Source organism: Megalobrama amblycephala, linkage group LG7 (genome assembly GCF_018812025.1).
Source record: "Megalobrama amblycephala isolate DHTTF-2021 linkage group LG7, ASM1881202v1, whole genome shotgun sequence".
Taxonomy (NCBI): domain Eukaryota; kingdom Metazoa; phylum Chordata; class Actinopteri; order Cypriniformes; family Xenocyprididae; genus Megalobrama; species Megalobrama amblycephala.
Window position 1 is genome coordinate 11,236,593 of NC_063050.1, and position 18,875 is coordinate 11,255,467.

The 18,875-nt window shown below is 45.7% G+C and overlaps 1 protein-coding gene across 1 annotated transcript; it reads left to right on the plus strand.

The window, feature by feature from the left end:
• Positions 1 to 967: 967 nt before the first annotated feature.
• LOC125271383 (CD209 antigen-like protein D) lies at positions 968 to 10,357 on the plus strand. Its single transcript, XM_048195462.1, has 5 exons — positions 968 to 1,186; positions 8,262 to 8,363; positions 8,458 to 8,579; positions 8,648 to 8,751; positions 9,123 to 10,357. Exons 1-5 carry the CDS (start codon positions 1,063 to 1,065, stop codon positions 9,259 to 9,261), a joined length of 591 nt encoding a protein of 196 aa, XP_048051419.1. The 5' UTR covers positions 968 to 1,062; the 3' UTR covers positions 9,262 to 10,357.
• The last annotated feature ends 8,518 nt before the right edge of the window (positions 10,358 to 18,875 follow it).

Here is an 18,875-nt window from a genome sequence, read left to right on the forward strand (position 1 = left end):
ATATAAACACTGATGTCTACGGAATCGATCAAAATAAATCACCTTTTGAAAGTAACTTGACACTTCAAATAAAGATTGTCTCAATTACGTTGTCACACCAGTAGGTGGCGACAAGTGACTGAAAAAAATGCATTTGATATTGAATCATTTAAGAGATTTGATCAAAAATGCTGATTCATCCAGTAATGAAAGTCAAGTGTTTATGAGTCATTGAATCATTCACTCGAACCATTTTTTTCATAATTAGATCATTTTAATTAACAATTTTTCATCCTCTAGTAAATTACATGTTATTTTGTTTAGTTGTCTATTCAGAATCGTTGGAGGATTGTGGCCTCTTAAAAAAAGGAAAAAAAAAAAAATGTGATTCTCACTTTATCCAGGATCGTGCAGATCTACTTAATCAATACAAAAGCCTTTTCTTTTATGTAAGCCTGTTTTTAATAAATAGTAGCCTTTATATTTATGCATATTAATATGTATATTGTACATATATTGTATATTTTGTAAAATTGTATATTGCAAAAGACACAAACTCCACTCACCCCAGCCAGAAACTATTTGAACTGCCGTTCAGATAATGCCTCAGATCACTGGGCACTAGAACATCTAGGCACAGAAACAGTTTCTTTGCACAGGCTATTTTTCTCTTGAACAGTTAAATGCCTTCCAAGTGCAATACCCCACAGTTTAGTGCAATAACTTTGTAAATCTTTGTAAAATCATTTAGTCCTATTTGTTCATATTATTATTCACAATACTGAAAATAAGTCGATTATCTGTAAGTGTTTTTTTCTGTCTGAATCTGTGACTTCATACTTTTTTTATTCTTAAATGTTATTGTGTCTTGTTATGTGTGCACTGGTAGCTTCACTATTAGGGTAAATTCCGTGTGTGCGCAAGCACTCTTGGCAATAAACCTCTTTCTGAATCTGATAACAAATCTGTCTTATTAAACACAGTGTACAGCAGCCAAGACCAGAGAGAAACAAAGACAGGAAAGGCTGAGACGTTTAGCTTACAAGTAGGCATCATTCTAAGAACCAAAGCTCATCTGTCAAGATGTACTGCAAGACCCAAGAACAAATAATGGAATTAGAGCTTTATGATAATAAATTCAGAAATAATAAGAACACAACTGGACCACAAAGATACTGCCAGGATGAAGGAAGAGCTCAAAATCGCAGTAAGCAAAGCATTTAATTTGAGGCATCAAGGAGGTTTCAGGAAATGACCACTGTTAAATTTTAATCATTGTTTCCAAGACAAATATGTCAATATTTCTGCTTTTATATTTTTATATGTATTAACACACATATATATTTTTCTTTTTACTTTTTCAGCATATGTTCTTGTTTGCATATTTTAAATTACCTTCTTATATTTCAAAACTCTTAGCTTTTTATACAAACAGTTATGGTATGCTTTTCCTTTTATGCCCCATTGGGCATGGAATGACGAGAAAACTTAAAATACTTAAAATGGAGTTCCCTTTCAGTCGGTCACGTTCGACGTACGTCAGTAGTGACCGACGAATTGGGATATCGCTTAGAGAGCCCTATCAGCTTCGTGTAAACTAAAACAAGCCAATGGAATTGGCGTGCGATATTTGCATAATGCGCACCGCCCCCGACAAGTGAATATAAATAGGAAGCAGATGCAATCGCACTCTGTCTTTCGCTTCGGAGCCATTCAGTGGTGTCCTGTTTAAGAAGACTGTTTGTGTGAACTAAACTGCCTCGAAGAGGATTCACAGCAAGCCGTGTGTGCCGGTGTAACGGTGCTACAGCGAGGTCGCGAGCTCCCGAGGATCCGAGCTATAGCTCTCAACTGCTGTTTTCACAGCACACGCCTAGAGTGAAAGTGTGTGTGTTGCGATTTGGGCCGGTTCCTCGGTGTGTCCAGGGAGTGGTGTACCTGGCACATCGCGTCACTCCCTGTGTGCTTCGGCACGAGCGAGTTGACTGTTTTCCCCTTCTAAAAGAGCTTTACAGACGAACCCTGACAGTATGTCATTTCGTCTGTGCGTTAATGGGTGCGGTCGTTCCCTGGTCCCTGCTGATGGGCACAATCGTTGCATCTCGTGTTTGGGCATTCAGCACGCTGAAGCAGCTTTTGTGAATGGTTCATGTTCCCATTGCGGGAACATGACTATCGCGGTGCTGAGGTCGAGACTCTCCTTCCTGAAGTCTCAGGAAGCGGGGGCCCCCTCCCCTGTGCCCCGTTCGACCGTTTTTTCCGGCCCGGGCCGGGATGACGGTTCGGCGGTGTATAGGAAGGGTGACCTGAGGCTTACGGTCAGGGCTTCCCCGCCGAGCGGAAACGCTCCTCGGGCCCCTGCCGCCTCATCAGCACCGCAACCCATCGTGCCACCGTTGGTTTCCGCTGGGCCCTCTACGGACTGTCCAGCCGTTACCCTTGGTGTGCCGGCGGCGGATCGGATGTCGACCGCTGCATCGGAAGGTGAGCCTGAGTCCTCGGGGGAGGAAGATCCGGACGCGCTGCCGCCCGGGACGGTAGCGTGGCCCGAGTCGGATCCCGAGCTCACGGCTGTGCTCTCCCGGGCCGCCTTGTGCGTCGGGCTTGAGTGGAACCCTCCACCCTGTCCCGGCCCATCTCGGTTGGACGATTGGTACTTGGGGGGGGTCGCGCTGGTCAAATCCAGCGTCCCGCCCCAATGCCTTTCTTCCCGGAAGTACACGATGAGGTGACCAGGTCTTGGCAAGCTCCGTATGGGGCTCGTACAGGGCCTGGTCCCTCGTCCGCCTTCACCTCCCTGGACGGCGGGGAAGCCAGGGGATACGCGAAGATCCCGCCAGTCGAGCGGTCTGTTGCGATGCAGTTGTGTCCAACGGCCGCTGGCTGGCGCGGTGAGCCGCGTCTCCCGTCCCAGGCCTGTGAATTCTCAGCCGGTCTGACTGAGAAAGCTTACAGTGCCTGTGGGCAGGCTGCCTCTGCCCTGCACGCGATGGCCCTTTTGCAGGTCTATCAGGCAAAAGCGCTGTCGCAGGTGCCCCAGGAAGGTCCTGACCAACAGCTGCTTGGGGAGCTGCGCGCTGCCACTGACCTTGCCCTCCGGGCAACGAAGGTGACAGCGCGTTCTGTTGGCCAGGCGATGTCTACTCTGGTAGTCCAGCAACGCCACCTCTGGCTGACCTTGGCAGACATGAGGGAGACCGACAAACATCGGTTCCTGGATTCCCCCGTGTCTCCGGTCGGCCTTTTCGGCGACGCGGTGGAGAGCTGTGCCCAACAGTTCTCCGCTGCACAGAAGCAGGCTGAGGCTTTCAGACATGTCAGGCCACGGCGGTCCGCTGCTGCCTCCACCCAGCCGCCCGTGGCTCAGCCTCAGCCCGCTCGTCGCCGAGGGCGCCCGCCTGCGTCTTCCTCCGCCCCTGCTAAGTCGGCAAAGCAGCAGCCTACACCAGCCAAACAGCAGGGTGCCGGTCGCGGACGTGGTGCCCAGCCCGTCTCTGCCAAGCCAGGTGGCAAGCGGTCGGGGAAAACTCGGCCCTGAGACGGGCGACCTGGAGCGGAAGGTTCCTGCCCTTCGGGAGAGTATTCCATCTGCTCTCCCATCCCCGGAGGAGGGCCGGGGGGATTTTGTGGCGTCTGTCCATCTACCGCCGCTGGCTCTCCGGAGTCCAGCGGTACCCACTTTGCCACAAAAAGAGCAGTTTCCTCAAACTCCAGGTCACAAGAGGGCGCGTTTGCCAGTGTGCCAGGCCCCGCCTCGCCACTCGCAACCCCCTCCCATTCCGCCAGTAGGCGACAGTGTGGTGGCGCAGACCGCGTTCCGTGCGCCGTCTCCCATTCGCACTGCTGCCTCGCAGAGTCCGACCTCACTCCGGGCCGCTTCCATGCCGTCCGAGTCGGGTCCCTCTCTGCCTTGCTGCCCCACCCCCGGTGCGTCTGTGGTGCCTTTGGTCCCGCTGGCTCGGAGTCTGGAGGCGTGGAGCACGCTTCCCAGCCCGTCCCGCTGGCTCATTCGCACTATCAGACTCGGCTATGCGATTCAGTTCGCCCGGCGTCCCCCGGTTTTCAGGGGTGTCCACTTCACTCAGGTGTCGTTGGACAGTGCACCTGTTCTCCGGGCGGAGATTGCTGTCCTCCTGGCGAAGGATGCAATCGAGCCGGTCCCTCCAGCCGATATGAAGTCGGGGTTCTACAGCCCCTACTTCATTGTACCAAAGAAGGGTGGTGGGCTACGGCCAATCCTGGATCTGCGCGTCCTGAACCGGTATCTTCACAAGATGCCGTTCAAGATGCTCACGCAGAAACGCATTTTCGAATGCGTCCGTCCCCGGGATTGGTTTGCAGCAATAGACCTGAAGGACGCGTACTTTCATGTCTCGATTCTGCCTCGACACAGACCCTTCCTCCGGTTTGCGTTCGAGGGTCGGGCATATCAGTACAAAGTCCTACCCTTCGGGCTGGCCCTGTCACCCCGCGTCTTTACGAAGGTTGCGGAGGCGGCCATTGTTCCCCTCAAGGAACAGGGCGTTCGTATTCTCAACTATCTCGACGACTGGCTGATCCTGGCCAGCTCGCGAGAGCAGTTGTGCGAACACAGGGACATGGTTTTAGCTCACCTCAGCCGGTTGGGTCTTCGGGTCAACTGGGACAAGAGCAAACTCGCCCCCGGGCAGAGGATCTCTTATCTCGGTCTCGAGCTAGACTCGGTTGCACGGACTGCGCGTCTCACCGAGGCGCGCGTCCAGTCGGTGTTGAACTGCCTGAGTTCGCTCAAGCGCAGGACAGCGGTTCCACTGAAAGATTTTCAGAGGCTCCTGGGGCATATGGCATCTGCAGCCGCGGTCACGCCGCTCGGATTGCTTCATATGAGACCGCTTCAACACTGGCTCCGCGGCCGGGTCCCGAGATGGGCGTGGCAGTGCGGCACGCTCCGTGTCCCCGTGACACCGAGCTGCCGTCGCACCCTTGTCCGGTGGTCGGACCCTTCGTTCCTGCGGGCCGGAGTACCCCTCGAACAAGTGTCCAGGCATGCTGTGGTCTCCACAGATGCCTCCGCCACGGGATGGGGGGCCACGTACAACGGGCATGCAGTGGCAGGTCTTTGGACGGGGCCTCAGCTGCATTGGCATATCAATTGCCTCGAGTTGCTAGCGGTACGTCTTGCGCTGGTCCGCTTCAAGAAGCTGTTGTCAGGCAAGCACGTTCTAGTCCGCTCAGACAGCACTGCGGCCGTTGCGTACATCAACCGTCAAGGTGGTCTACGCTCCCGTCGCATGTCGCAACTCGCCCGCCATCTCTTGTTGTGGAGTCAGAAGTATCTGAGGTCCCTTCGGGCCACTCATGTCCCAGGTGTGCTCAACCGTGCAGCCGACGAGCTGTCACGGCAGCCTCCACTTGCGGGCAAGTGGCGGCTCCACCCCCAGGCGGTCCAGCTGATTTGGCAGCGTTTCGGCGAGGCCCAGGTAGACCTGTTTGCCTCCCCGGAAACTGCCCACTGCCAGTGGTTTTATTCCCTGACCGGCGGCACGCTCGGCACGGATGCCCTGGCACACAGCTGGCCCCCGGGTCTGCGCAAATATGCGTTTCCCCCAGTGAGCCTTCTCGCACAACTCCTGTGCAAGGTCAGGGAGGACGGGGAGCAGGTTCTGTTAGTGGCTCCGTATTGGCCCACTCGGACCTGGTTCTCAGACCTCATTCTCCTCGCGACAGCCCCTCCCTGGCCGATTCCTCTGAGGAAGGACCTCCTGACTCAGAGACGGGGCACCCTGTGGCACCCGCGTCCCGACCTATGGAACCTCCACGTGTGGTCCCTGGACGGGATGCGGAGGTTCTGAGTGATCTCCCGCAAGCGGTTGTAGACACCATCACTTCCGCTAGAGCTCCTTCCACTAGGAGTCTCTATGCGTTGAAGTGGAACCTGTTCGTCGAATGGTGCGCCTCTCGCCGAGAGGACCCCCGATCATGTTCGGTCGGATCCGTGCTTTCCTTCCTGCAAGAAGGGTTGGAGCGAAGGCTGTCTCCCTCCACCCTGAAGGTGTATGTTGCCGCTATCGCCGCACATCACCACGCAGTTGAGGGTAAGTCCCTGGGGAAACACGATCTGATCGTCAGATTCCTGAGGGGAGCGAGGAGATTAAATCCTCCTCGCCCTTCCTCCGTACCCTCTTGGGATTTGACCCTGGTTCTCACAGCTCTCCGGGGTCATCCCTTTGAGCCTTTGCAATCAGTCGACCTGAAACTATTGTCTCTTAAGACGGTTCTTCTGGTTGCATTGGCTTCCCTGAAGAGGGTAGGGGATCTGCATGCATTTTCGGTCGACGAAACGTGCCTAGAATTCGGGCCCGGTGATTCTCACGTTATTCTGAGACCCCGGCCTGGATACGTGCCCAAGGTTCCTACCACTCCCTTCAGAGATCAGGTAGTGAACCTGCAAGCGCTGCCCTCGGAGGAGGCAGACCCAGCCCTAGCTTTGCTCTGTCCCGTCCGCGCTCTGCGCGTTTACGTGGATAGAACGCGAAGCTTCAGGACCTCAGATCAGCTCTTCATCTGTTACGGAGGCCAGCAGAGGGGAAAGGCTGTCTCCAAGCAGAGGATGGCCCACTGGATAGTGGATGCCATCGCCTTGGCGTATGAATCCCAGGGCGTGCCTTGCCCGCTCGGGTTGAGAGCCCACTCCACCAGAGGGGTGGCCTCTTCCTGGGCGCTGGCTCATGGCGCCTCGCTGACAGATATTTGTAGAGCTGCGGGCTGGGCGACACCTAACACGTTCGCTAGGTTTTATAGCCTACGTGTAGAGCCAGTATCTTCACGTGTACTCGCATCCTCTAGTCGGTAGACGTGTTGTACCTGCTCTAAGTGTCGGCTTGCAATGCCATTCCCGCCACTGGCCGGATACGTGCATACTTCACTCCAGTTGAGTTCCCCGCTTGGCGAACCCTGTCGAGTTCCTCCGCCTCCCCCTTCGGCTCGGACATTGCGGAGTGTCTGGTGCCAGGCCTACATCCGTCGCTGACGCTGTCTGTTGGCTGGGGCCCATATGTCGTGACCCCTCTACGTGAGCAGTCCCATATGTGTAATTGTCCACGGTTTAAAACTCCCTACGGGCCGAGTCCGTGTCTTTCCCTTAGCAGAGCCAGCTCTGCTGTCACCTGTCAGATGAGTCTCCCCCTAACCAGGTGGAGCCATCCCAGGGACTCCATATGCGTACTGCCCCCCGGGCCAGTCCATATGTGTATTCCCACGTAAACTCCTCCCCCATTGGGTAGGTAGTGGTCTCCGCAGCGTCCCTTACGGGTTCGCTTCCCCAGTGTAGTCTAGTTACTTAGTGGGTAGTGGTTAGACAGCAGTAGACTCTCTCGGTGTAAGCTCGCCCCCTTCACCGTCAGCCGGTGCTATGGGCGGCTGAGCTTGCGCTGGGCACTGGAAGGGGTTTCGTAACTGTGGCGCTTTAGTTGGGATCCCAATTCGTCGGTCACTACTGACGTACGTCGAACGTGACCGACTGAAAGGGAACGTCTCGGTTACGTATGTAACCCTCGTTCCCTGAAGGAGGGAACGGAGACGTACGTCCCGTCGCCACAGTTTCTGTACCCTCGCTGTAGCGCGGACACCAGTTGTCTCCTCAGCGAAAAACAGAGTGCGATTGCATCTGCTTCCTATTTATATTCACCTGTCGGGGGCGGTGCGCATTATGCAAATATCGCACGCCAATTCCATTGGCTTGTTTTAGTTTACACGAAGCTGATAGGGCTCTCTAAGCGATATCCCAATTCGTCGGTCACTACTGACGTACGTCTCCGTTCCCTCCTTCAGGGAACGAGGGTTACATACGTAACCGAGACGTTTTTTGTCGCCTTTGAATACTTTTAAATGTATTTTGTTTGAGCACACTTTTGTCCTTGTTTTTTTTTTGTGTGAAACTCTGTGTGCTGCCGTCTTGACCGAGTCTCCCTGGAAGAAGAGATTGTGATATCTCATTGGAATCTTCCTGGTTAAATAAAGGAAAAATTATATATACACACTTCTAAATATATATAGGCCTATAGTTCTGTCATGAAGATCTAGATGGCACAGGCTGATAGGTAAATCTGCTTGCAATCACATCATTCTCTATAGGGCACAGCTGATTGGTTGCTGCTCTATCAGTAGCCATTAAGCTTGCTTCGCAACTCTCAAATACATGCCTGCTGTTTGCTATAGGATTTGTAGCAGAAATTTACCATGACAGAACTGACAATATGGAGTGTATTCATTAATAATATTTGTGTTTTGTTCCTGTTTGACAGGAAGTCGATGTTTGGTGGTGATCACAGTGTGTCTCGGGATCCTCTGTCTTCTTCTGATTGCTGCCATTATATATCAGCACATTCTGAGCACTTCTAAACGGGGTTTGTTTTTGTGTACATCATTTCTTTTCTTTTTTTTTTCTTTTTTTTTGTCTTATTTTATGTTTACAGTTTTAAAAAGTTCAGTTTCTATTAGGATATCTGTGGGGTCCAGATGGCTTGTTCATATCCAATAAGGAGATGAGCTGGTCTGAGAGCAGGCAGTACTGCAGGGATCGAGGAGCTGATCTGGTCATTATCGACACTGAAGAGAAGCAGGTGAGTTTGTGTGAGAGTCTGTTCATGAATGAGAGGAATCACACTTATTCCTGTTTTTATTCACACAGAGGCATATAACGTCATTCCTCAAGGAGAGTGTGTGGATTGGTTTGTCAGACACAGAGAATGAAGGCAACATGAAATGGGTGGATAATTCACCACTGAAACATGGGTAAGTGCAAAAAAATCATATGTATTTATTTGTTCTTGATTCTCGTTTTTAAAAATTAACAACATCAAATCTTCCCGAAATTTTCTGAAAACAGCTTTACCACAAACCCAAGCAGCAAAACCCAAAATACACTCCCTAAAAAATAAATTCTATTAAAAAAAATAATAATAATGTTTTTACTTTTCAGCAGTTTCGCTTCTGCTTGAGCTACTATAATAAATTTACTAAGAAACTGTCATTGTGCAAGTGGAAGTACTCATGATTTATGAATTGTTTGTGACATTCTTTAGTTGTAATTTTCTGAATGGATAAAAATTTTGGTTGAACATTTGTGGTTCTGAATAATTTAAAATCTGACACATTTTACTCAGGTTTTGGATTGAAGGTGAGCCGAATAACTATCGTGGTGGAGATGAGGACTGCATTGAACTGAATCCTACAAAACACACCCTGAACAACTGGAATGATCTCACATGCTCTCAGATGAGAAAAGGGATTTGTGAAAAATAGGGTTTCATCATGCATATCTTTTAATCTTATTCTGGGGCTGTTTTCACAAAACATTTTATCCTACCACTAAGAGTTCTCCTAAATCAGCAAGTTAGGAGCTACTTTTAGTCTTGAGATGTTTTGTGAATATGGCTCCTATCACATAATTCATTATTACAATTCCTGTCTTTTAAGACAATATCAGTTGATTTAATTGCATGAACTCAGTGGCGTAACTTTGTTTTAAAAAGTGGGTGGGACAGGAATGTGTATGTGCCATTAGTCCCGAGAGTATGTATATTAGTTAATAAATACGAGGATCCGCAGTTGACATCAGATTGTCTTGATGGACTAGTGGTGGCATTTTTGTTTAGCGTGCAAGAGGTTCTGGGTTCTAACCCCAACCATGTATGATTTTTTTTTTATTTATTAAAACCAAAGATGTTCATTAAGATTGTATATCAAGAGCAGGGATACGTTTATGTGTAGCTATTTTGTTTTGTGATTTCAACCTAAAAAAATAGAGAGTCTCTGCAACAGAGCGATAGATTGAAGTGCTCGTCCGTGTGAACACTGCGCAGTGTGCACGAGCGCCAAGAGAACACTGTTGCGCCTCTGATAGCAGCAACAACGAGCACTCAACAAGATTTCAAAAACAACACATTCTAGCACCAGATCGCCTACTATTAACTCAAACGGATAATCAACTAGAGCTGTTTTTTTTGTATTACATATCCGTGCCACGAGAGGTTTCAAAAAGTGGTCGGGACAATATCGACCCTTTCAAAAAGTGGTCGGGACATGTCCCACCCATCCCACCCGTAAATTACGCCTATGCATGAACTGCTTTCATGTGAAAGGGTGGTGCTGCACACTTCATCTGATGTGTTCATGTCTTGCTCCACAAGCAGCTCTATGTCAGTATAACCTTATTCTAGCTGTTATCATGTCTCATTTGTTGGTCTGAAGTGTTGAAGTGACAATCACAGTATAGAAGTGTACAGTGTTTTAGATTGCCCTGATTCACCCTATTATTCAGCGTTAAGATATTGAGTGCTGTAAAACTGCATTTGGGTTTATTTGCTTTCTCTTTTAATTAAAATAAAAACGTTATTAATAATTTGTCATATAATACATTTCATTTTTTTTCATATATATATATATATATATATATATATATATATATATATATATATATATATATATAATTTCATGTTTTATTCTTGTGTATCTGTTTCACTGTACTTGATGCATAACAACTGAGAGATGTCTTCAGTCCAGCAGAGCACACACTGAAGTGATCAGAGATTAATATAAACTTTAGCTTCAAAACAATAGGTTACTTGAATAACTTGCAGGTGGAAGTCTTGCTGTGGTGGTAAAATAGAATTTAAGGGTATAATAATATAACACTCTTTTGATAAAGGATTAAACACTGTATGAGATCAGCGAATCAAGAGACTCGTCATAACAAATGTGTTTTATAAATACTCAAGTTACAGCAAATCGAGAAAACGTAATGTTAAAAAGTCAAGGGTCAAGAGCCCAACGAATACAAACACCGATCACCATAATGGTAACTTCAAACTTAACAATAAAATGTCAACATCTTTAACCTCTGTTAATTCTCAACGAGAACTTCTGTAGATACATGACAGAAATAAAGTAAATCTGTTTATTAGTTATATCACAGTTTAAAGTTAAAGTTATAAGCTGGTATAACTGCTGTTTGTGGAGTTATTTAATCAGATCTTAAGAGATTTAATGTCTTTTGTCTTCAGTTGATTTCATCTAAAGGCCCTTTCACATTAAGCGCGTTGTGAAAAAGCGCTGACAAACTGACCTTCACACTGCATGCGAAAAATGACTGATCACCCTCTTCTAAATCATGCATGCACAGGTTGCACCGACCATAAAAGCATTTTTCCACATGTATGTATCTCATATGTAGGTTTAACATTGTCCACTATCTGGCCTTACGCAGATCTAAAAATATAGCACCAACTACTCCATCTTTGTCAACTTTAGATTTTGTTTGCTCTATTAAAAGTAAAGTAGCTGTTTCAGCAGAATAATTTACTCTTAAACCAAACTCCATACAGTATAAACCAGACTTAACTGTGTTAAGATAGGATGCCAGTTGTTCAAAAACATCTTCTCTGCAACCTTTGAAAGTACTGGCAATATGCTTATGGGTCTATAATTGCTAACTTCATAATGATCTCCAGATTTAAAAATAGGAGTAACAATAGCTTGTTTCCATGCAGTAGGAAAAACACTATATTCAAATGACAAATCAATTAAGTGAGTAATAACAGGAGTTAAAATAGCATTGTGAGTTTTTACAAACATGGTGTCCAATTGATGAACATCTTTACATTTATATGTTTTTTGTTAACTTGCATTTCATTAGTCTTGGTAATATTACAACTTTTACTCCCATCAGCAGTTGGAAACATATTTATTTCCCTTCTTACAATTTTTCCCTTAATTCACTAACATCTTCAATTTGCTTTCCCTGAACTTTAAGCTTAAAATCTTCTATAAAAGTTGGCTCCTTCTGGAAAGGAGTTTTTATGTTTTTCCAAATTAGCTTGCTATTGCCTTTTGCCTCGCTCATTAGATGAAGATAATTACTAGATTAAGCTACTCTCATCTCTCGGATAACTTTATTTTGCAAACCTTATAACCTTATAACAGAGCCTATCTATATCTCTTCCAGACTTAATAGCTTTCTTTAAAGCTGAATCCCTATTTTTCATCAGCTTCCATAAAGTCTCATTGAACCACGGTAAATTATTTTTATTCTTGATTTTTTTTCTGAACTCTAACAGTAAATTGATCTCTTACAGATTTAATTTTATTAAAAATGTATTACAACCATAATCTATATCCTTAGAAGATAGTATGTCGTTCCACTTTAAACCAGCTATTTCCTCATTAAATGCTATTAATTTTCCTTTAGTAAAAATGTTCCATTAGTAAAAGTTACTGTATTCTTTAGAGGTAACGGCCACCTGGAACACAAACTTGTCTATACAGAGAGAGAGAGAGAGAGAGAGTATACACACAAGGACAGTTGATACAGATAAAATATCTCAGGGTCTTAACAATGAACAGAAATGATATTATATATGAAGAACATGTGAGAATAAATCTGTTCTCAGATACCAGTGATAACAAGTAGCCTACTCAGCATCCACTCTCTTCTCTCCTCCGGGATACTATTTTTCTGTGTTTACACTAGTTTTCAAAACAGGGCCACCACTCCCTCCCTTCTGTGCAACAGCAGCTGCTCCAGGCATGTAATCTAAGGCACAAATCTAATTGGACGGCCCATCATTGAAGGAGAAAAAAAATCCTTGCTTTTTTGTGTAGCGAATGTTTGCGCCCAGTGTGAACATTCCCCATAGGGATCTATTGTTTTGATTCAAGAGCATTCTAGCTCCGAACATTCACACTGTATTTTCATGTTCAGTCTGCAAGGGCCTTAAGGCTGTTGATGAAGTCAGTTGTAGTTCTTGTGTTTCTGGTTTTCTGCTCATCTCGAATTTTTCTGCTCTTGTTGTTTTCTTTTCTTCAGTGATTCTGCTTATAAACAGCAAGTGTTCATCACCAATGGTCAATCATCAATTAACCAGAGGTGTAGTCCAGACCAGACCCTCCAAGACCGAGACCAAGACCATTCAAGAGGGAAGTTAATGAGATAATTAAGTCATTAATCAAGCAGTAGTGATGAACACCTGCTGTTAACAAGCAGAATCATTGAAGGAAAGAGGAAAACGACAACAAATAAAACACCTGTGCTACTTCTGAACATGAAGATCAAACTTGCAAAAAAAAAAAAAGAAAAGAAAAGAAAAAAGTCTTACACGTCTATGCTTGTGTTTTGGGAAAACACTTGTGTTCATTTTTACACATTCTCTGTGTCAAACACAGACATTCAGAATGTGTCAAAAAGCATTTGTTAAAAACCGACTCAAATTGGCTAAATTCTTACACATCAGTGTGTGAGTTTAGGGACAACACTTGTTGTGTTAATTTTGAAACATTCATTGTGTGATGATTTTAACACAGTAAATGTGTCAGGAAGGTGATCTGATGATAACAAGCAGAATCACCAACGGAAATCACAATTGTTAAGTTGCTATCGTGGAGATCAGGGTTTGCTTTAGTTAGGCTCTTGATCCTTGACTTATTACAATTAGATTTTGTGTGAGCTGTTGTAATTTTAATTATAACAGCCAGACAAGCAAAGAGAAAAGATGATCAGGTGGTGTTGGTTATGTTTTCACATAGTCCTTATTTGATCTGAATCACTGAACTCATTTAGAGCCCAATCTCTGAGTTAGATTTACATTATTGATCACAGCAGCACTGTGATTCTACAGCAGAAGATCAGCTTTATCAATATAATCTGAAGGATTTTCACAAAAGTTGATTTAAAAAAAAATAAAAATCTTTCTTTTAGGCAGACACAAACATCAAGAATCAGCCTGTGTATATATATATATATATATATATATATATATATATATATATATATATATATATATATATATATATATATATACATGGGCGACATTTGACTCTCGAGGTGGGGAGGCAAGAATTTTTTTTTTTTGCAAGTACAAAACGTTTTTTGTACCTGCATGAGCAAATTATTCGCAGAAATTTTAAGCAAACAAGTTTAAGTTTGCTTGTTGTTTATTTACTCATTTATTTAATAATTCACTAATTTAATAATTCACTAATGATTCCATTCCACAATAATTCCATGACGTGGACAATATGTGAATCAGTGTCCATAATTGAACTGATGATAAAGAAAAATGCCACGTCGCAATATTGAAAATATTTCCATTTTAAACCATGAAGGCGAGCCAGTTGATATCACACAAACAGTGTGTAAACTTTGCGTGAGAGTTATGCGGGTGAAGAAATCTCAAACTCGAGTCAATTAGGCCTATTCACTATAGAAACTGAAAGTAAAAACGCAATATTAATTTAATAATAAAAGTAGACAGATCACATCGAGATCACACAAGTTCTCCAGTCTCCGCCGAGCCGAGTTCTCCAGTCTCCGCCGAGCCGAGTTCTCCAGTCTCCGCCGAGCCGAGTTCTCCAGTCTCCGCCGAGCCGAGTTCTCCAGTCTCCGCCGAGCCGAGTTCTCCAGTCTCCGCCGAGCCGAGTTCTCCAGTCTCCGCCGAGCCTGCATCTCCAGTCTCCGCCGAGCCTGCATCTCCAGTCTCCGCCGAGCCTGCATCTCCAGTCTCCGCCGAGCCTGCATCTCCAGTCTCCGCCGCCGAGCAAGCAGCGCCAGTCTCCGCCGCCGAGCAAGCAGCGCCAGTCTCCGCCGCCGAGCAAGCAGCGCCAGTCTCCGCCGCCGAGCAAGCAGCGCCAGTCTCCGCCTCCGAGCAAGCAGCGCCAGCCTCCGCCTCCGAGCAAGCAGCGCCAGCCTCCGCCTCCAAGCAAGCAGCGCCAGCCTCCGCCTCCGAGCAAGCAGCGCCAGCCTCCGCCGAGCCCTCAGCTCCAGCCGCCGCCGAGCCCTCAGCTCCAGCCGCCGCCGAGCCCTCAGCTCCAGCCGAGCCAGCCGCTCCTAGTATGAACTGTGTTGTAGAAGTCTCCAGCCCTAAGACTGTTTACCCTCCCTGCCTCCCTCTCCCACCTCCATCCATTTGTGTTTACACTGCACCTCAACCTCAAGCCCCCTCGCCCAGATCTCCACCTCGGACCTCTGGGCGATTACCTACACCCTGGCTCCAACCTCCCTCGTCTCCACCATGGCCCATCAATCCTCCAGCCTCACAAGTCTCCATCCTGCCTCCGCTCACACCTTGGTCCCTCGTCAGCCTGCCTTCCCCTCTGGACTACACTCCTCCGTCTCTGCTCCGTCCCTCCGTCCCTCGTTTCCAGTTGGCTTCCTCACTCCCCCTGGTGTTCACTTTTGTTGTCTGTCGTCCTTATTCAACTGCGGCCTTCTGGAGCCCCGGCTGCGCTTCGGTCGGCGGAGCCGCTGGTTCCGCCATCTCCCGCCGGTCCTTCAGCGCCGCCTGGGCTCAACGGCTGGAAGGTTTCGGTTCCTGACCCGCCATGGCTGCCTTCGGCCCCTGACCCTCCATGGCCGCCCTCGGCTCCTGACCCGCCATGGCTGCCCACGGCTCCTGACCCGCCATGGCTGCCCACGGCTCCTGACCCGCCATGGTGTTTGAGCCTGCCCTGGAGACCTCCTCTCCAGTCTACTCCTCCCCCTGCACCGGCATGAGGTCTCCAGGGCGCCCGCCCCCCTCCCGGTTGTTACATCTACGGCGCGAGGACGCGCCTACCGGGAGGGGGAGGTACTGTTACGGATCCCTTGTTTCCCTGGACTCCATTTCCCAAGATCCTCCTGTTCTCCTCACCTGCACTCACTTCCCTCGTCAGCTCCTCATCATCACGGATCACCTGCACCTGGACTCTATTATCTGCACTCCCTATATATTGCACTCACTCCCTGCACTCCTTGTCCGTTCTCTGTTTATGTTAAGTGTATGTGTGGTACTCCTTGCCTGTTGTGAATTAAAGATATCGTATGATTGTGGAAATCCGTATCTGCCTCGTCTCTCTACCAGCAACACGTAACAGTATCATATCTGATCACATATACATCTATATATTATGAAGTGTATTAATGAATATAAAGTTACATACATTATGATATATTTTTAAATATTTTGTCACTATTTTTCAATATGAAAAGCAATTCCTTATGTATTATTCAATATATTATTCTGTATATTTTCAAATATACTGTTATATAATTTAATATATTGATCATTCATATATAGGGAAATATATTTTCTTTATATAAGGGATGTTTCTGCTTTTAAATGAACATGGATTTTTTTCGAATTACTTTTTAAACTTTACTTTATTCTATTCAATTCAATTCAAATTTATTTGTATAGCGCTTTTCACGATACATATCATTTCAAAGCAGCTTTACAGAAAATGGATGTCAACATTACAATTTAAAGAATGTAGTTAGCAAATAATATACTTTAGGTAATTACAATCACTGTTAGCAGTTTAACTGAAGGTAGAAGCAATGAGCTCCTGGAAAATGAATTACATTAACAATAAATTAGGATATAGAGATTGTGCAATGTGAATGTTGATCTAGATGATTGCGTCTTCTGAAGTCCTCGCAGGAGCTGGCGCCGTCTCTTCACAGGTGATGGTCATCTGAGGTCTTCTTAAGAGGCTGGATCCAAACTGAAGCTGATGTACTCTCTAGTCACCTCAGGGCGGGTGTCCCGAGGTAAAACAGAAAAGCAAAAGGAGAATAATTAGCGTAGCTGCTGTTCATAACTTTAAGCAAAGATAGTCATGTGCAGTTGATCTGGTATGAGATGCATTATGTGAATGCTTGGCTAAAGAGATGCGTCTTTAATCTAGATTTAAACTGGGTGAGCGAGTCTGAGCCCCGAACATTATCAGGAAGGCTATTCCAGAGTTTCGGAGCCAAATGTGCAAACGCTCTCCCTCCTTTAGTGGACTTAGATATCCTAGGTACAACCAGAAGTCCAGAGTTTTGTGATCTTAAAGAGCGTGAAGGATTGTAGGGCGATAGAAGATTGGTTAAGTACACAGGAGCTAAACCATTTAGAGCCTTATAGGTCATTAGCAATACTTTATAATCGATACGGAACTTAATAGGTAACCAGTGTAGAGATGATAAGATTGGTGTTATATGATCATATTTTCTTGACCTGGTAAGAACTCTAGCAGCTGCATTTTGTATTAATTGTAGCTTGTTTATTGAGGAAGCAGGACAACCAGCTAATAATGCATTACAGTAATCTAGTCGAGATGTCATGAAAGCATGAACTAACTTTTCTGCATCAGAAATAGATAACATATTCCGTATTTAGGGGCCAAGCCCCGAAGGGGCTGTAGCCCCTATTGTAATTGTACGTTTTCCCTTTTATTATTATTAGGGGCCAAGCCCCGAAGGGGCTGTAGCCCCTATTGTAATTGTACGTTTTCCCTTTTATTATTATTATTCTTCCTCCCGAATGGGAGTCTATGGCAGCCCTATCAACGGAACATGAGAAAATGATGAAATTTGGCACAGTTGTAGAGATGCTCATGAATAGTGATTGGACCAAATTTGGAGTCTCTAGAACCAACTCTATAGCGCCACCACCAGTTCAAAATTTCAACATTCTAACGGTTTTAACATTTGAACTGTTTGTCATAGAAAAATTAAATTTAGTTCATCTGATTCGTCTCTTCATGCTGATGCTATTCAACTTCTTACATTAAGTCTCCACCCATTACAGTAGCGGCCATTTTGAAAAGTACAGTATTTGTTTTTTTCGCTTCTCCTCCTTCAAAATTTGTCCAATTTTGTCCAAACTTTGATCAGGTGATCTTTGGTCTGAGCCGCACAGAAATGACTGAACAGATTTTTTTTATTCATCTTTGTTCAAAAGTTATGATGTCACGAAGTTAACGAGGTTGACCCAAAATTGCTATAGAGGCTGTATCTCGGCCAAACTTTGAGCAATCGAAACTAAAATTGGTACACTTGATCAAGACCATGATCTGAGGTTCCATGCCAAATTTGGGAACAGCGCCACCTACAGGTCATGAGATCTGAAAAATGGCTATTTTGGCCAATAACTTTTGAACACTTTATTAGAAAATCAAGATCTTGGTGTCTATAGATTCCCTGTGCCATGCCGAATCCGAGGATATCGAATTCGTCAACATCGGATGAACCACGTGTCCGCCATTTTGAATTTTGTCATAAATTGCAATAACTTTTAAACAATTTGACATATCTTCACACAAATTGGTACGTATGACCTTTAGAAGGTCCTGAAGGTACCTGAGAAGTTTCAACACAGCGCCACCTACTGTTCCACAGATGTAATGATTATTGCAAAACCACTTATAACTTTTGAAAACACTTTCCAAAATGTGTATGCTTTATGTCATTTTATTCCCTGGCTTATGCCGATTCCGACGATGTGTCATTTGTCATTTTCCTTAAATGTACCTGTCTGCCATATTGAATTAAATCAAAAACAGTTTTTTCGCTACTCCTCCCACAAATTTTGGTCAATTTTGTCCAAAATCAGCTCAGATGATCTTTGGACCGAGCCGCACAGAAATGACTGAACGGATTTTTGATATTCGCTACCATTCCCAAGATATTCATCTCTGAATGTGACCTTGCTTGTGTTTGTTGTCTTATACTAGTTAGCTTAGCACAGTAATTGCTTAGCATGCTAAACTATTGCTATTCTTTCTAATGTGGTCTTCAGTCAACAGGTTAACCAAAACTTAGTTGGCATTAAATAACTTTGCATACTAATATGGTTAACATGCTATGAAGCTTTTTTTTTTGTGAACTCTTTCTCACACTGAAACCTCTGCTTAGCATACTGATGAACTTGCATGGCTGATTAGCTCAATGTGTTACGCCACGGATCCCGAATGCTCTGCATCGTGGGTTCGAAACTCAGTGTGACACATGCCCAGACCGCATGAGGTACTGTGGCAGGAAAAGATGCAGAACTTGTGTCTGTTCTAGGCATTCTGCCTAAAACTGGTCTAATCTGAAGCTATCACATGCAATTCCTTTA